This window comes from Daphnia carinata, chromosome 1 (assembly GCF_022539665.2).
Source record: "Daphnia carinata strain CSIRO-1 chromosome 1, CSIRO_AGI_Dcar_HiC_V3, whole genome shotgun sequence".
Classification (NCBI taxonomy): Eukaryota; Metazoa; Arthropoda; class Branchiopoda; order Diplostraca; family Daphniidae; genus Daphnia; species Daphnia carinata.
The window spans coordinates 13,210,501-13,228,598 of NC_081331.1; the positions used below are offsets into that span (position 1 = coordinate 13,210,501).

Here is an 18,098-nt window from a genome sequence, read left to right on the forward strand (position 1 = left end):
CAAGTTGTCTATGTTTAACAATCAGGATATCTTAACCTGTAATGTTATCGGAACATAATGGAATGTCATGTATATTTTTCAATTAACCATAAATTACAATCACTTGAAATTATATTTTAAGAAAGGTCTCCTATCGACGATTCAAATCTAAATCTTCCATGAAGGAAGTTAAATTCAGACGAATCTTTTTACTGCCTTGACTTACGCACTGAAGAAGATTCATCATCTGCCTAGGAGTATATTCCTTCACAAACGCAAAAAAGAAAGATATTACAAATTGCTGACGGAGCGAAATACTTACAGTATTAACGCTAATTTTGTTTAAGTTACCGTTTGTTCTTGAATCCATTTTTCCAAAGAATTTTCAGGTAAATAATATGCTTTTATGTATGTTTCGACAATGGATGGGTCCGGAAGAGGTCTTAGACGGGTCAAGCTTTCCACTTTAACTTGAAAATGCCTGAAGTCTAACTGCATTAACGCACGACCTTCGTTGGTGCATTTTCTTACAGCGGAAAATCTAAAGAATTTCAAATCGGATATGGTCTGACATAAAGGTGCGTAAAATAAACTAGAATACCCGTCAAGTAGCGTATGGTAACAGGCACGAAGAATTTGATCCCATAAAATGTTGTAAATTTCAGGAGGCAGAATCAGAGGATAGCAGATACGAAGGACACTGGAATCGTAATCACTGAGAACCTGCGAAAGATGAAATAAGAAATACATCAGAGAGGGAATTATGGAGGAAACGAACCGACGAAAAGAGAACGCTAGAGTTACGGACTTATTACTACTACGATACCTACGCAATCGCCCGATAGAGTAACGCCCATCCGCTACCACAGGACATCAATAAAAATTGGAGGGAGACCGGAAGCGGAAAGAGTAAAACAACAGAAAGAGGGACAATAATCGGTAGAATGACAAAACAAGCTTTTCCCCCTCCCTACCTACATGGTGCAACGATATTTCTGGACCCATTCAATTGGACGCCAGCCTCCCTTACAACTGGATCGCATAACTTATCCGTGAACATGGGTCCTACACTTCGGGTAACTGCTTTCTTAACGCTATTCTTGTGCAGTGCAACACTGGAATGGAACGCTCATTCACTTTTACAACCTGGAACTTGTCCTCAGTCGAAGTCGATGCCATTCCTAGACATTCATCAGGTAGGGTTAAGTGAACGGAAGGTAGTGAACAATATTTTACTCGATTAATCACTCGAAATTTGCCTTCAACAAGATAACAGGGAGATGGATAATACAACAACTTCCTTGGCCGTTTCCGCAGTGTTGTCGGCAACCAACTTTAAATTTCGAGGAAGAAATTCTGGATCAGAAAAAAGTCAGTAACGAAACGCAGCCCGTTTGGATTAGAATGACAATAGATTTTCCAAGTTGTAAAAACGAACAAGAGACGTGGCAGCATCCACTAAATTGGCGTCTTTTGCAAAATCGTATGAATGAAGGCATCTTTCTGGTTAAACTACCCTGGCCCCTAGGTATGAAAATAATACGAAACATACTTTGCTTGCCTTAGAATAATTTTTGTCAACCCATCAGACGTTGTTGGTGTTGCTACGCTGAATTTCGTTTCGACCGACTATAAAAAATTTGCAATCGCATACATTTGCCATAATCTTCTTCTTGAACATATTACGATTCCGTTCATTATGGTCCGGATGCAGACTGAGCTAGACTTCACCTACTGGCAACGTATGAAATGGGCTTTGATAAAACAAGTAGGTATATATTTTATGTCGAGGCTGCAGATAATCTAAACGAAGCTGCGCTATTTAACATAGGGCGTCTTATCTGCGTGGGCCCTTACGGAGACAAAGGGTCAATGTAACGAAGTATTCGATTATAGCGCTGAAGATCTATTTTACGAAAACCATTCTAACAGCTCGGATAACTACCCTGTCAAAGACTCGACCGAATCAAGTTCTGCTGCTACAGCGGCAATTATTGATGGGCTGATTTTAAAGAAAGTTCAGCACGGCGGAGATGAAAAAACTACGGAAATTGCCGTTATGGATCCCGATGCCGAGTGGATAACGACAGAAAATTTTCAGGTACGTGCAGAGGGGATTCTCACAAAATACTTTAATTGAAATTTTCCTCCCTAAAAAACTATTTTTGGAACCAGAAACCAGACTATCCGCCTCAAAACAGCGGACTTTGGCCAGCCATTTTAATTGAAAATGAGCCTGAGTCGGACCACGCAATAGGCAATCCCAATAAGATCCCTGCTGCTGAAATAGCGCCACTGGTTGCGCCTTCGCTGGCCACATCGGCTAGGAATTAAGAAAAGCCAAACGCTACTAGGAAAGAAGAGTTGAATGAGATCATCTTACCTGCAATATATGATCTACGTAGGAACTATGTTGGCTCATTACTTCCTTGACCTCCCACTGAACACGACTCATCAAATTTGTTATGTGTTCTGAATCAAGATGCCTGTGGGCAACAAAACTGAAGATCGGTGTTCGTAGATCATGAGCCACTGATGTAATCTGCAAGAGATATGGAATAAATGTGAGCGGAAACAGCAAGATGAAATAAGATTTTAAATTAAAAATGAAACAAACTTGTGAAAAGAATTGCTGGAGGAGAGATTCTTTCGATGATGGAATCAAATCCAGGAGATTGGGCCTCAGCAGCTCTAACTGATGAGCAAGGAAAACAACTGATTCGGCTGCTACTAAACGGAGTTTTAGCCCGTAAAAGTGATTAGGATGATCCGTTTGCGTAGAAAGGCAGACTTTTGGACATGACACTTTATCACTGAGAGACGGCGAGAACGCTGCAGTATCTTCGTGAGAGCCAGCGCTTCCTGGAGCGGCAGTTGAAATTAAAGTCTCTTCGATTTTCAGGAGAACAGCGCGAAGCTTTGGAGAAGTTGCATCCTGTGGTGACGCAGCTCCAAACAGTTTATAAACTGCATACAAATAATAATCAAACAATTGGTTCAGGCAAATCAGCACATCGAACGCGATTGTTTTCAACAAATGCATAAAATGTATGTATCGTCCAAATAGGCGCAGAACAGATAAAGTTGTGTTCGCCAGAATTGGTGTTGGAGATCCACAACCTATTTTACGCTCATCGTTACACTCGCAAGAACTTTCTGAAATTTCCGATGGACAAATGATAGAGTCTTCAGCTGACGAAATCGCACGTGACGCAAACGGTGAAAGAACTGAACCCAAGGCATAAAAGTTCGCATCAGAAGGCTTCTCGACGTTACAGGTTAAAGATTTATCTTTCTGATTGAGAAACCGAAATTCGATCAACTGAAACACGTTGAAATCCGAGCGCACTGGGCATTGCTCCCACGATTCATTTTCTAAGAAAACGTGAAGTTCATCCAGTTTTCCACGATGAAAGCCCCGGAAGTAGTTTATACTTTGCCGGCGAACGCTTTCCCTTAAAACCTCGGAGTTACTTTGGCAAAATTGCTTTCCCATATCAACTAGGGTTTCTACAATGTCTAGCATATCGAGCAATTCATCGGTGCTGAGATGCCATACGTCAAACGAAGATAGCAAAGTCCGAATCTTCATTTGGACATCTTGCCATAGGCGTGTTCTTCCATGCTGAAATTTTTGTTCGAATGAAACAGAGGGCATTATGTCAGCAGCATCCACTGTTGGCCGATCGGTATGCCACTGATGGATTTGATTATAGTTCAGTGTAATTTTCCATAAAGTGGTGCTCAGCTCGGATAGACATGCCACATAAAGCTTCGAATCAATAAATTTGCAAAGTTCATGGAACTGAAATTTATGGAAGTCTGTGGCAGCTTCTACATCCGGGTTTGCTGATGATCGACTGGAGCACGAAAGTTCTGCATACTTTTGTAAAAGCAACAACGTTTGCTGTTGAAGTCCTGATGCAAAATGAAGGTTTAGTTGGTCAATTGCTGCTGATTGTTTTCCAAGTAATGTGAATGCCTGCTGTAACTTTGCATACTGATCTGAATCAAATTCTTTACAAGATTTTGATAGGCCAACATCAAGTTGTTCTTCTGCAAGCTCCATAGTATCTTGCAGGCGTGAGCTCAACTGGGCAACACAATGGAAATGTCTGTATGTAGTTGCAACATGTTGACCCTCAACTATAAGCTGTATGGCTGCAGCATAATTTTGTTCTCCAAGGAGTTCTTGAACCCTTTCATTCATCTTCCCCAATGTTTGAATGGTTTTCAAAGATTTTGTTATCTTTCTCAGATGATGCTGACGCCTATAATGGGCTAATAGTCCTAGGCTTGCAGCAGTCAAATTGCTTCTTGCTTGACTAAAAAAACAAAATTGAAGGAGAATCATCAATAATGCACATTTACTGACCAGCCAAAAATAAGATACTTTATATTGCTGCGCCCAGTAGTACATATTTCTAATGCCTGAAAAAAAAAGTCCAATATGTATGATTACAGAAAAGATCCCAATTATTCAACATAACTTACTGAATCAAGACTTTCCTGCAGCTCAAGGACTTTACAAAGTTCTGAGGCACAACAGGTTTGCTTTTGATAAATCATGGTATACAATTTGTTTGTAACACAACCCAACTGAATCCCCAAGAGTTGTCTTTGGTGCCTGATGTAATTCAAATCAATTACAGAAGGAAATTTGTTTAATTGATATCGTCCTCCATTGCAGTTTTCGTCAACAAATCCTGCTTCTATTGTATCAAAAACCTCCTGCTGAGAATCAGGATCTGAACAAGTATCTTGAAGCACACGTAAAGATTCGCGGTCAAAACTTTTGATTTCTGCCAGCGATAGTCCAAGTTGTTCTTCAGCAGGTGCTGCAACGGACGAAGGTAAGTCTCCCACTTCTTTAGACAAAGTCAACAAATCTATAACTTTCTGACGCAGATCCATTGATTGATTGCCTTTGAAACCTAAAAAGAAAAACCTTTGGGACTTTCAGGGAAGAAAATCGAATAAAAACCCACTGTTCTGCACGAATTTTAATTTGCTTACATGCTTAATAAAAAATAACATCGACAAGAGACCAGAGTAAAATGCGGAAACGGATTGCGTAAACTGCAGACTTTCAGATGCTAACTGGCTGTATTTTGCATTTCGCGCGTTGAACGTTGCTGTAGCTGTAGGTGCACCTATTTCATGTTATGGTTTTTTACGTATTTCCTAATAAATATAAGCCTAATGAAAAAAATAAACTGAAGTTTAGGAATTTTCATTCAATTCCCAATCGAAATGATGTATTTTAGCCAAATGTATAATTTAACCATAACTGAAATTAAGCCCGTCAAAATAAGCCCGACAAAAATAAGCCCTACTTTCCCGTCAACTTTGTATTTATCAAACATCTTTAATACAGCAATGAATATGCATGATTCCGATTCAGAATTAAATGATAATCACGAAAATCGAGTTTATTTTCCAATGGAACTTATAGTTTTCTAAATAAACGATTTGGGCCGGTACGCGATAGCACTAGCGCGATTTTTCATTAGAGAGCCGTCGCGTACTGGCGCGATAGTTTTGGCGGTGTATTTTAAACACGGTTAGCTTAATGAAAAAAAGAATAATTTTCACGGAATCAACATTCAAGTTTGAGTATATCGTGTAATTTTTAACCAATTCCAGTGAGTGTCAGCTTTGGACATTTTTGGGCCAAAATTCCCACGGTAGTTTCCTTCATTTATTAAAAAAACTATAGGGCCCATTGGAAAATAAACTTGATTTCTGTAATTACCGTTCAATTCTGAATCGAAATCATGTATTTTAAGCGAAATTTAAAATTTAACCAAAAATGAAAAAGTGGGAAGGCTATAGCCTTCCCACTTTTGTCAAAATCGGCCAAAAATAAAATCTTTTGGAATTCGATGAAAATCATACATTATGTTCAGAATTTAACGCTGATTCACAAAAAGCCATTGTTTTCTTGTCAAGTTAGCCGTTTTTGAAATATACCCAATATTCGTGCAAAAAATGAGAAAAGTCGGGCTTATTTAAGTAGTCGGGCTTAAAAAATTTTTCTGCAAAAACTGGCACTCATCAAATTGGTTGAATACCGCAGGATTTATTCCATATTGAATGCTGATTCCGACAAAAGTGTTATTTTATTCATTAAGTCAACCATTTCGGAAATACACCGAATATACCTATGCTGCATCGCGCTAGCGCTGTAGCGTACTGGCGCGCTAGCATTGTGTCAAATATTCGGTGTGTTTCAAAAACGAGTAACTTAATGAAAAAAAATAGCAATTTTCCCGTAATCAGCACTAAATTTTGACTATATCCTGTGATTTTCAACCAATTCGAATGAATGTCAGTTTTTGCAGTTACAAATTTTAAGCCCGACAAAATTGGCCCGGCCTTGTGTTTTTGACGTTTAATTTAAATGCGATAAAGCCAATTGAAAAATAAAGTTGATTTCCGTGATCAGCATTTAATTCTGAATCGAAATCATTTATTTTTAGCCAAATTTTAAATTTGGCCAAAAATGAAAAAGTGAGAAGGCTATAGCCTTCCCACTTTTGCCAAAATCCGCAAAAAATGAAAACCCTTAGAATGCGATAAAAATCACACAGAACATTCAAAATTAAACGCTGATTTCGATAAAGTGGTTTGTTTTCTCGTCAAACAAGTTGTTTTTTAAATAATGGGAAACAAAATGCTGGTGGCGCACACATTTGGGTTTGTTGTTTTTTACAATTTATTCAATAACTACTGGCCCTGTTGAAAAACAAACGACAAATTTGTGATTTTCGTTTAATGTCGAATCAAAATCCTGTATTATTATAGCTATATCTAAAAAAAATCTTATCTAAAAATAAGCCCGACGTTTTCGGGCTTATTTTATCGGGCTTAATTTTTGGTATAGCAGAAATTCAGTTTTGTAATTTTAACATAAAATTTAATATAACTTAACCTAAAATAAGACGCCGATGCCAGGAAAATTATTTGTTTTTTCGTCAAACTGGTCGTTTTTGTAATAAATGGAAATAACGAACTGCTGGCGCGCTAGCACTTATCACCCGTTTTTTCCGTTTATTCAAAAAGCTATAAGGCCAACGTAAAAATAAACTTCATTTTTGTGATTCTCGTTCAATTTTGAATCGGATTCATGTATTTAAAATGAAATTTAAATTTTGGCCAAAAATGAAAAAGTGGGAAGGCTATAGCCTTCCCACTTTTGTCAAAATCGGCGAAAAACGAAATCTCTTAGAATTCCATGAAAATCACACAATATAATCAGAATTCAACGCTGATTCAGAAAACGCCATTCGTTTTCTTGTCAAGTTACCCGTTTTTGAATTACACCGAATATTCGTGCCAAAAATAAAAAAGTCGGGCTTATTTAGTCGGGCTTAAAATTTCTTTCTGCAAAAACTGGTACTCATCGGAATTGGTTGAGTACCATAGGATATACTCAAAATTGAATGCTCATTCCGATAAAATGGTTATTTTTTTTCATTAGGCCAACCATTTTGGAAATACACCGAATATATCTATGCTGCATCGCGCTATAGCGTACTGGCGCGCTAGCTCTATAGCGAGCTTGGTTGAATATCACACCATATACTAAAAATGGTAAACTGATTCCGGAGAATCATGCTCATCACCTGTTCATTGCTAAAATCAAGATTTTGAAAAAATACGCAACTGGTGGAAAAGTCGGGTTTATTATTTTGTCGGGCTTATTTTCAAGGCCAACAGTTTCACGAAAAGGATTGTTATATTGAATCAAAATGGGTGTAAAGCCATTTTTGATTCCGTTTTATTTAAATACTAATTGATTTGTGAAAAAAATGTAATATTTTTTCATCAGCATTCAGTTGTGGTAAATGAAATTTACTTCTAATTCCATTCCAATTTAACATAATAAGCCAAATTTCTTGTATCAAAATCGGGCTTAAACTTTTGCGCTTATTTTATTTTTGGCAAAAATCTAAATGTAGCATAATATGCAAGAAGTGTTTTCAAACAAAATTCGATTTTTTGTTTTTGGTTTTAGAGGTAGGTTTCGTTATTTCAAGTTGATATTTTAGCCGGGTTCATTTCCTTTATGGGAGGGGGAGATTTAAGTTCGTTTTCTAAGTGAATGGTGCCTATATGACTGGACGACATTGTCACTAGACGACAGTGCAGGATCTCTATAAAATCGTCGAAATACATATTAAATCAGAGAAGAGGGGTTGTCAACAAAATATGGGTAAAATAGCTTTCCGTAAAAACAATCCATCTGCAGTTCTCCATACATGTCATAGAACTCGATTTCAGTTACAACTTATATATTGGAAGATAGTTCTGCATTTTTACGCAAACTGATCTGAATAAAATAAAAGAACCGGGATAGGTGGACATATAATGGCTACCAACTATTTTTAAACAAATTCGATAGCGTGGCGCTATGTGGACCATGGCACTCATCTATCCAGCATTAAACATCACAACGCTTATTTATGTAGATAACAAGACCGATGTAAAGACCTGTTGCAAAATCTGGGGTAGCTTTTCTAAGTCCATGCAAACATAGGAGCTGCCTGCTGGTAACTTCTGCGAAATTCGATTGGCCTATAAAGCAATCCAGTTTAATATCAGCACATTTATGTCATGCTAGACTTATGTTTACCTGGTCACCTAGCGATCCTATGAAAACGACTGCGGACCTGAAAGTAAATATATAAATAAATGTACGAATCCTTTTCAATCCCTAGGTAAAAAAATTACCGAACGTTCTCTGTTGACGCAAGTGCTTCTGCAAGATGTGCAGCCGGAATACCATAACGATCCAGGTTGGCATCAGATAAAAGAATCACGAAGGCTTCGTCTATATCAGTTGCCTCACTTAAGCTGGCAACAGATTGCTTTGAAGCTTCCAAAGTGTGATCTCCGGCCATGCAAAACTGTGAATGCGCATGCATGTTCAGTAAAACTTCGAATCGTTGTTTGTCATCTTTCGGCGGGCGATCAGCACTGACCAGCTGAAGGTTCAGGGTTTCCCCAGAATGACCCACTATATCATACCGCCATTTTTCTGAGTGACCATCTAGTGCTTCCATGAATAACAACACGGCGGCCATTTCTCTTTCAAGACGACGATCGTAGCTATTAAATCTGCAAAGGACAATCGTAAACGATGGGCCTAGTTATTGGACTCTAGTTCACTAGTACCTATACATGCTTCCCGAAACGTCTACTAAAAGCCTCAAATGTTTCGGCTTTTCCGGTGGTGCTCCTAACTCAGGATGAAGTTCCGCTCTTCTGCGGTAAATATTCTTTTCACCCGTAAGACCTTCAATGATCTTGGTGTCGTCTAAGTCTCCGTAAGTTTGATGTCTCATCCATTGTCGCTCTTTGCCTTTTGCTTGTATATTGTCCAAAATTACTTTTAGCGCCAGTACCTGTATAATCAAAAGTATCAGCCACGAAACCACGAAAATAATTATAAAATAGCAATACTTGTTTTTGGATACTTGAAGAGAATTTTTGATATAGCTCGGCGTCAACCGGGTCCATGCGAATCTGTTTCAGACGCTCTTGATATGCTTTTTTCCCCATCTCTCTCGCTGCTCGTTGGATCTCTTCAGGAACCGCTGCCTTGTCTTCATCTGATACCTAACGAATACGCAAATTTATCTACGATATGAAGTTATACAAGAACGTAATTAAAAATACTTGATGAACATCATGCCCAGCGTCAAGTCTGTAGGGTCCACCACGTCCACCTAAACCAGCTGTGTCACGACCTCCGGTTCCACCAGCCCAGGTATTGCCACCGACGTGAGGCGTGTTTTTCGGATCAATTTTTCCTACTTTTGGGCCTGACACGTCACCGCTTTCTTGGGTTCGCTTAATTGTTAATTGTCCAACATCATCTATGCATTTACGACCAAGTATTTACGTTCTATGTTCGGCGGAAATAAGACATAAAAAAACATACCACCAATGTTGCTTCGCCAAACTTCGAGTGATTTAGCAAGTTGTGATTGGTTGATCTCCCAAAGCCGAATCAATCCATAATCATCTACAGTAACGACACTTCCATGGTCATAGGCACAAACATGAGTTTTTTTGTCCGAATTTCCATAGCGACGCCTTGGCTCCGAACTATTTCCAAAGGCAAAAATATATATTTTTACTGTCGGCACGTTTTCAAAATGGCTACTTGCATATCATACTTTGGAATTGGAATATATCTCAGAGTCTGTCCAGACAAATCTGCTATTTGTAAAAAATTTGAATTTTTCTTACGATCAATTGGTTTTGGTACCTCCTCGTCTGTTGCGATTCTCACAACCTTTCCAAATTAACAATTTAAGGTGAACCAGTAGAGTGTTAACAAAAAAATAGGTGAATTACTGAATCATTTGTTGGAAGTAAAACGACATTAGTTGAATCGGTGCAGGCACAGCCGGGCCATAGAAGAAGTTCATTTTGTGGAATAGTCATATGAGCTCCGTAATAGTTTTTCATGGTAAAAAGTGCCTTGCTATCCGAACGGCTAACTATATTGGATGTGACCGGATCCAAGGTCTGTGATTCTTCAATTACTTGCAATGAACCATTCTTGACATCAAACAGGAATTTTCTATGTAATTAATTTACCAATTAATTAAAGGAGTTGCAAATGCTGTGTAATCTAAGAACTTACTGATTTGAGTCTTGTGACTGGATTATGATTTTATCATTCATCACAGCAAAAACGCTTTGAATATTGAAGTCCATCTGATATGCTGTACTATCTGTTTCATTAGGGTTGAATAATTGTATATGGGTTCCTTGTGGTTCATAAAAAACCTAGAATCGACCGCACAGTTTGCATGAATAATGACAAATCATTAGCCATCTTATCTAAAATTACAAGTGTGTCCAAATCAGGCAACCCTCCAGCCAAAATCATTTGGTTATTGGTGTTTTTACCACCAATCCACCTTTGGCCCAGCCGACCAAGAGAAGAATTCGTGACCGAGGAGGTAGGCCTAAAGTCACATGTTCCAATGGTCTGGTTTACGTAGTCAAACATCACTAACCTGCATCTCTATGGATTGATTGAATAAAAAAAAAAGAAAATGATGTCAAATTAATACCACGAATAAGCGTATGAAGTTTTACCTCTGGATCAAAGATAAAAATTTGATCTTTCATTGCCGACAGCTGTAGTCGGCATTGGTTGGCGTAAAAACCAGGATCGATGAAGCGGTCTAATTGCGTTTCTAGCAATCGGTTGGTTTTTAAATCCAGACTATAGAGGACGGCAGGACTCGTAGTGAGGACGTGAACAGTATTTTCCTTTGAGGTCACCAGACCATGAATCCACTGCGTTTCACCAATTGGCAATTTCCAATTTGTTTTCTGCTCGGAAAACCATAGAAGTCGTGCCTCTGTTGGTGCTAGAAGAGAACTTGTACCCCGAGTTGAAAAGGATCCGGACAAACCGACAGGTCTCTTTGCGGCATTTACTGTATGAAGCGGAAGGATTTTCCATTGGCCACCAAAGATAGGCGCAGCAAGGGGCTGCTGAACCGCAAGCGTAACATTATTCACAGATGCACCCAAAGGAATCCCATTTTCGTGAAAAACTCGCGTAATCAACTCTTTGGCTTCCGGGCTATCAGTGAAAATAATGGTTGAATTTTTTTTTCCTGTAAAAATACCGATTACCTTGTGAATGCTCACCTATAGGCATCAAAATCGAAAACATTGGAAACTGTGCGCACGATACCGTCTTTTGGGTAGCGCTGTTGCCATAAATCAACATGAAGGTTTGAAATTAAAGCGAAGAATAATTTTTTTTACCTCCAAATGCTTCACCACGTTAATGACCTCTCGTGTGGAATAAGGATAATTAAGCATGCCTTGATCTGCAAGGCTTCTCAGCTGAGAAAACGCCTGGACTACAGACCTCAAAGTTTTATCTGATAAGCTTGGCCCAAAATGGCGCAGTAACTCCAACTCGGATTCCAAACTCGGGTTTTCTATGGCATGGACGCTGAACACATCACCTGTGACAGAGTAAAATTTTAAACGTGCGTTATAAGATACAATATTACTGCGTGTACCCAAAGCTGCAAAAAAATCGTTTCCGAGGAAAGGAAAACCTGGGCGGTTGGCAAGGACAATCATTCGAAAATCAGGATGAAGTCGAACAATATCAGTTTCTTTTATGTCACTTCGCACTCCCGTGGGTAATATTCGGCGTCCATCAGACAATAGCATTTCACCATTTTCGATCAGCGTCTGAGAAACCGTAAGTTCTTTTGTAGTAAAAACTTCTCATGGAACGCTTTAAGACATAAATTTCGAAATTTATGGTTCAATTACCTTCAGAATGCAAGTTACTTGGGTAGGGGCTTTATCTGCTTCATCTACGATGAGAACACTTCCATCTCTAGCAGCCCTAACCAACGGTGAGTCCTGGAATTCTACTATGCCGTTGAGGACGGTAGGCTGAACTGTTAAACTTTGTACAGTCGTGTCACTAGACACATAACCAATACAATTGCCGTATGTTAAATACGTACACAAAAATGTATATTTAAATCCTTTACAAACCGATGGAGTTGAATGTATTCTCTCGGTCGATTCATCAGAGCCAAAAGTCTATCGATAAGCCGGTTCTTGCCAACACCCTGGTTGCCAACAAGTAGTAAATGATCGCCCAAAATGAAGTCCTGAAGTAATGCTTCCAACACACGTAGATGCTGTCATATCAAAAACATGACTGATCAGTTGCTTTACTTAAACATTATTGTGACATACCTGTCTGGTATCATGAAAGACGACATCCGGTATTTTAGCAAGATTGCCCTGTTGATAAGTTTTAGCTTTGGTCTCCCCAATGGTTAATATGCCATTTTTCACTGAGCAACATAACTGGGAATCGTTTGCTTCTAACGGAGCTGTTTTTTCGATTCCACACGATTCCATAGCTCTGCGAAGTGCTTCTTGGGGTAGTCTTGGTAAAAATTGTGATAAACAAGTTCGCTCTACTAATCTCCATGGGTCACTATTTGGGTATTCCTAATTTATTTAAAATCTTATAGATGTTGTTTTTGAGATCTTTCAAAGCCTCTTACCTTTAGTCGTTTTGCCAAACGGAGGAGCTGCCGTGTAGAAAGGGATGGTGCCAAACTATTTAGAGTTGGATCGTTCGATTGGCGCACATGCTGAGCCAATTTCAAAACTGGTTGCATAGTCAACGCGAGTTTATCGCCAACCAACGCTTCGAGTATGTTCACCTCTTCTTCCATATTCATCGGACGGAGTGTGTGAAAAAAGAACATGGACAGGACTTCAGGCGACAGCCAGTGACTCGAAGTTTTCCCTGAAAAATATTGGTTTTACTAATTACTCAAAAACATTATTCAACAGAAAATTGCCACTACACCTGTGGAATTTGGAGGTTCAGCCAGTGCGACGATTCGAAAATTCTTGTGAACCTTAAACAATTTCTTCTCAGCCATAATTTCTTTGGAGCAACCCAGACTTTCCTGAAGAGCATCATAACGATCGTGGTGAAGAATGCGAGACCCATCAAATAGCTGCGCTTCTCTCTCGTGAATGATGCTTTTAGATTACGCAATAATATTTCAACGACAAAAATTACCACAATAAGCTAAAATTTTTCACCTTTGTAGGGTAAACAGAGTTCCAGTGTTTATACGATGAAGGCCATCAATGACAGCTATCTTTCCATCTATGGCTGCTTTCAGGAGAGCAGAAGGTGTCCATACAGTGTCACCATTTGATAGCGTTGATCTCTGTTGCAGTAAGTCACGTGATGTCATATCCTAGATTTGCGCACTGTTAAGCAAATGGTTTTCAAATAATTTGTAAATGGAAATGAATCACCTGATAAAGCATGATAGGCTCTACTTCCAATGATAATAAGTTAGCTAATTGTCGGATAAGCGTACTTTTGCCGCTTCCACGTGTCCCTATTAAGCAAATGTCATGAATTTCTATTGATTCCTTCAGTTCGTGAACAACTTGTTGGTGATATTCAGTGGCAATATAATCCTGGATTTGAGCCCCTCGCTGTACGGATGGACTAGGAATGTTTTCAATGTTGAGCTGACGTTGCGTAGTGTTGTCAATTTTGAAGGTTTTCATCAGATTTTTTACCATGCTTTGACCGTCTTTTGTCAGAAAGCTTTTATAAGGGTAAAGCCGATGAAGCACATTACCAACCGACAGATTTGGGTTATTTTCCTAAATCCAACAGAGTTCAAACCAATGTTTTGCATTACAATACTATACACTATACCTGTAAAGTGATTACAGATCATAGAAATTTGATAAATTATTGTACCATCAATGCAACTGCTAAGGGTAAAGAACTGATGGGGAAGTCCGGTAATCCTTGAGCTTCTGACTCGCTTGCATTGATGGCATAGGCAAACGAAGCCAATTCAATCAAAGAACTCTCAGGGACTCCGGGAGCGACTTGTCTAAGAGTTAACAATTGATCCTTGAATGATTTTTGTTCGATTTTCAAAGCCTGAAAACGCGAACGAAGCGGAGGATCTAATGGGTGTCCTCGGTATTTTGGTACAGGAATCCCCAAAGCAATCACTCGAAACTTTTCATCCACACGGACCAGCTTCCAATTTTCAAGATCGGTAGATTTACTAGCCTGGGAATCGTAAAAAAAGTTCTCGCTGAATATTCTCAAACTCTAGATATTCATGGGTCACGTGAAGTACCTCAAGCAGCTTGTCGTAACGTGCCGAAGAAATTAGAAGTCTTCCATCTTCCAAGGGCATTTCTCTGTTTTCTAGGAGATTATTCAAGACGGGCAACACGTTTCGTTCTGTTTTTTCTATTCCATCGAGTATTAAAATTCTTCCATGAATGGCAGCCCTCACAGCAGCCTGAGAAAAAAAAATGTTAATGCTGAAAAGTGAAAGCCATATTTCAATTTTGAATATGCTGTTGTACTTGATCTTCAAAATGAGCTGTGCCACTATGAATTTCTCTTCTTTGTTTCAAATCACTTTCTGTAGTATCTCTAGACAAAGCAATATATTCAACTTCTTGATTCACCAACTGGGCATACAAATGTGCAATTCTAAATTTTTCTGGTCCCGGAGGTCCAATCAAAAACATATCTTGACCAAGGACATCTTTTTGAAGCATCCACCTTAGCTTTTTCAATGTTGATTGATCAAGTTCAAGGGGGTCTTTAAAATACAAAATGTGTAACTATGGTATGTATCTTTATACCCCATTTAGGCACAAAATTTCTGAGCTAATATGCTTTACCATATTTTGTAGGAACCAATTCAACATTCTCGCTTTTCGTCAAATTCCTAGTAACATCTCCTATTTCCAGCGTTTCCCCATTCTTCAATGATAGTGTTGTCAAGGAAATATATCTCTTGGAAATTTTTTCTCCATAGCCCATATTCGAGCGAATAGAAGAAAAGGTTTTATAACTATTATACTTTGGTAAATATGGATATACACTTGAAAGGCCTTTAATATACATTATAATCTAACTAAATCGTTTTTTTAAAGAACTAAACGATGCGGCATGAATACAATAATAATATTATTGTTCACGTGTGCGGTTAGGTTACACAACACATTAGCAGACAACTTAGTTTTTGAAACAGGGTTGCCAAAATACTTGTGTTGCAACGGATGCAAAGTTGCACTTGCACCTTGCACCTTGCACGCAGCATCGGTAGTTCGGTACTCTGGGGGTCCAAAAGTTGTCTAATTTTCCATATTTATTGCAACTCTTACTGGAAATACCATATTCGAAATTTCGAATACAATGAAGTATTTGTAAATAGCTACTATTTGAACTGAGTTCCATAATGGAACATGGTTCTTTACAGAGCATAATTGATTGCGTGAAATGTATGCAATTCCACTTAATTCCAGTTCAGTCATTGCTCAAGAGGCTCATATATTTCAATATGATTTGCATTACAATCGTTTGCATCTCAAACTGTTTTTTTTTTAATTGCTAGCGATCGCCGGTCGACGTGGACATCTTGGATTATGAAAGAATGACTCTAAATTCCACAACGCACAAGTTTTAATTCAGAAATTGCAATTTCAAAATATTTTTCATGTTTTCTGATTCTAAGTCAGTAAGTTTACAAATAGCAAATGACAAGGTAAAGGACTGATTCTTTGGCACGATATGGCACCGTTTACCAAAAATAGTGGTCACACTCGTTGAGCAAGAATAACAATCATCAAGAAATACAAAGTGATCAAATTTTACCATTTGCCGCGAAAAATTAAAAATGATTCGCAAATTTTTGGCTAAAGGTTTCGGTGTTGGTTTCTGTATTTTGCAGTATGGCTGTATAGCCCATTGTTTTGTTGAACATATAGCTGAAATGGTGATTGTAAGTGATCAGTTGTACCATTCTCCTGTTGCCTAAGATAATCCTAATTCAGTATCGGCTATTACATTTCGGTTTTGGATATTATAGTGTTCTGGACCTTCAATGGAACCTACAATTTATTCTGATGATATAATTATATCAGAGCATATAACTACAAAATTTTCCAAGTATGAGCGAGGAGATGTAGTCATACTTAGGTCCCCTTCAAATCCAAAAATGTTCCTGTGTAAAAGGATCATTGGTATTCCTGGAGATAAAATAAAAATCAACAGCATACAGCACAGTATTGTTCCTCGAGGACATATTTGGCTAGAAGGGGATAACAAGAACAACTCAACAGATTCAAGATCCTATGGACCAGTACCGCAAGGGCTAGTACGTGGGAGAGCTTTGTGCAGAATTTGGCCCCTAAATTCAATTCAAATGTTAACATAAACTATTTGAGTCATGTTTTCTTCTGTTGTAATCACCCCTATGAGTGATTAATTTGCTGTCATTCTGAAAGAAAATTTAATTGAAAAAGTCCTTTTGTCAAGAGAGGGTGTAAGGCAATCTGGGTTCGCATTACACACCTGTACCAAGGGTAGAGTGGTACACCAGTTTCAGTCTATTTTGGCCATTGTTTGCCGCTTTTCAATCAAATAGAAGGCAGTGTGCGATAGTTGTAGATCGATCGAAGTACTAGAGCATGTGCAAGTGGTGCGATGGGTATAAATATAAGAGGTTGTGTCAACTCTTCTACTAGTTCTATGACAGCTTGCGTGTTAATGAAATCAAAATATGCTTTTTCGGAAAATAGTAATTTTGTGGATGGCTGTGAGTCATTATGGGTCAAGCCTGTCAATTCCCAATAATTCTATTCCGAAACATTACTGTGGAAGCAGTTTGTCGGGCGCGCTTTTTTCTGTTTGTAGGGAAAATGGTTTTGTTACGCATTTTACACCCCGCACCGAGTTCAATCGTAAGTTATTCTTATTCCACTTCTTTTCTTGTCAGTTTTACCCTTCTAACAATTACCGCACACTTAGGAACCACGCGAGGAATAATTGAAGAATGTTGCATCAATCCCTGCTCAGAAGACCAATTGAGCCAATATTGCCAGAAAAAAATTGCCAGGATTTCTATACCCATAAAAAGGTATAAAAATGTTAACCTAAGAAAACGCCGGCATTTCTTTACAGAGCATTCTTGGTGCAGGAAACGATCACAGAAGTTCGTAGACACAAATAAAGTTACCAAAAGTAAGAGAAGCCCAACTTCGGCGTGCACATGTGGAAATAGAATCCATTCCGCGCGATCATCCAAGGTTTTTGGAGGTCTTAAGTTTCTCCTTAACATGATTTATATAAATATTTTCCTTTGACAGAATAAAAGGAAAAATCGTAAGCGTTCTACTAAAGCTCGTCAGACAAAAGATCAGTCTCTGCGCCCTTCCATCGACAAAGCACCTATGGTTACATCTACCACGGAAAGCCCATCTATTGTTGAAGCTCAGTATATCGACGATTGGACCTGGAGTGGAGACGAAGAGGGATTGTTTTCAGTCAAATCGCATTAGTCGAGATGCCTTCAAAGAGGTGAATCTGTGTTAGAATCTAGTTACCATGACAATCGATGTAGCGAGTTAGGTAGAATTAAAGATGCACATGCATTTCTGAGCTTGAATAACTTTTGAAGTAGTCGCGCTTGCCTTGACTGTTTTAAATAAACGAGAAAACATCCAACGGCAGCATTCTTCAGCAC

At 38.6% G+C, this 18,098-nt stretch overlaps 5 protein-coding genes across 5 annotated transcripts in view; 3 read left to right on the forward strand and 2 right to left on the reverse strand.

Moving 5' to 3' along the window:
- The window catches only part of LOC130691329 (diphosphoinositol polyphosphate phosphohydrolase 2-like), a 100,084-nt gene that overhangs the window by 68,877 nt on the left and 13,109 nt on the right, over window positions 1-18,098 (forward strand). The gene's annotated exons all lie outside the window — the stretch shown is intronic.
- Window positions 45-5,021, reverse strand: LOC130691096 (syndetin-like). The gene is made up of 7 exons (XM_057514001.2): window positions 4,474-5,021; window positions 4,373-4,410; window positions 2,597-4,304; window positions 2,363-2,521; window positions 581-702; window positions 331-520; window positions 45-244 (listed from the first exon to the last, which is right to left on the reverse strand). The coding sequence occupies exons 1-7, from the start codon at window positions 4,891-4,893 to the stop codon at window positions 131-133; spliced, it is 2,751 nt and encodes a 916-aa protein (XP_057369984.1). The 5' UTR covers window positions 4,894-5,021; the 3' UTR covers window positions 45-130.
- Window positions 761-3,030, forward strand: LOC130691100 (uncharacterized). Its single transcript, XM_057514005.2, has 5 exons — window positions 761-1,175; window positions 1,249-1,507; window positions 1,569-1,747; window positions 1,811-2,080; window positions 2,155-3,030. The coding sequence occupies exons 1-5, from the start codon at window positions 924-926 to the stop codon at window positions 2,311-2,313; spliced, it is 1,119 nt and encodes a 372-aa protein (XP_057369988.1). The 5' UTR covers window positions 761-923; the 3' UTR covers window positions 2,314-3,030.
- On the reverse strand, window positions 7,892-15,526 carry LOC130691095 (von Willebrand factor A domain-containing protein 8-like). The gene is made up of 26 exons (XM_057513999.2): window positions 15,253-15,526; window positions 14,929-15,170; window positions 14,694-14,861; window positions 14,300-14,623; window positions 13,840-14,199; window positions 13,618-13,778; window positions 13,376-13,554; window positions 13,065-13,312; window positions 12,748-13,008; window positions 12,541-12,689; window positions 12,310-12,466; window positions 12,048-12,225; window positions 11,785-11,990; window positions 11,665-11,726; window positions 11,101-11,596; window positions 10,850-11,026; window positions 10,640-10,785; window positions 10,348-10,576; window positions 10,167-10,285; window positions 9,929-10,095; window positions 9,664-9,863; window positions 9,448-9,603; window positions 9,160-9,389; window positions 8,716-9,102; window positions 8,618-8,654; window positions 7,892-8,559 (listed from the first exon to the last, which is right to left on the reverse strand). The coding sequence occupies exons 1-26, from the start codon at window positions 15,476-15,478 to the stop codon at window positions 8,446-8,448; spliced, it is 5,379 nt and encodes a 1,792-aa protein (XP_057369982.1). The 5' UTR covers window positions 15,479-15,526; the 3' UTR covers window positions 7,892-8,445.
- On the forward strand, window positions 16,792-18,079 carry LOC130691101 (insulin-like growth factor I, adult form). Its single transcript, XM_057514006.2, has 4 exons — window positions 16,792-17,316; window positions 17,384-17,492; window positions 17,553-17,661; window positions 17,722-18,079. Exons 1-4 carry the CDS (start codon window positions 17,136-17,138, stop codon window positions 17,911-17,913), a joined length of 591 nt encoding a protein of 196 aa, XP_057369989.1. The 5' UTR covers window positions 16,792-17,135; the 3' UTR covers window positions 17,914-18,079.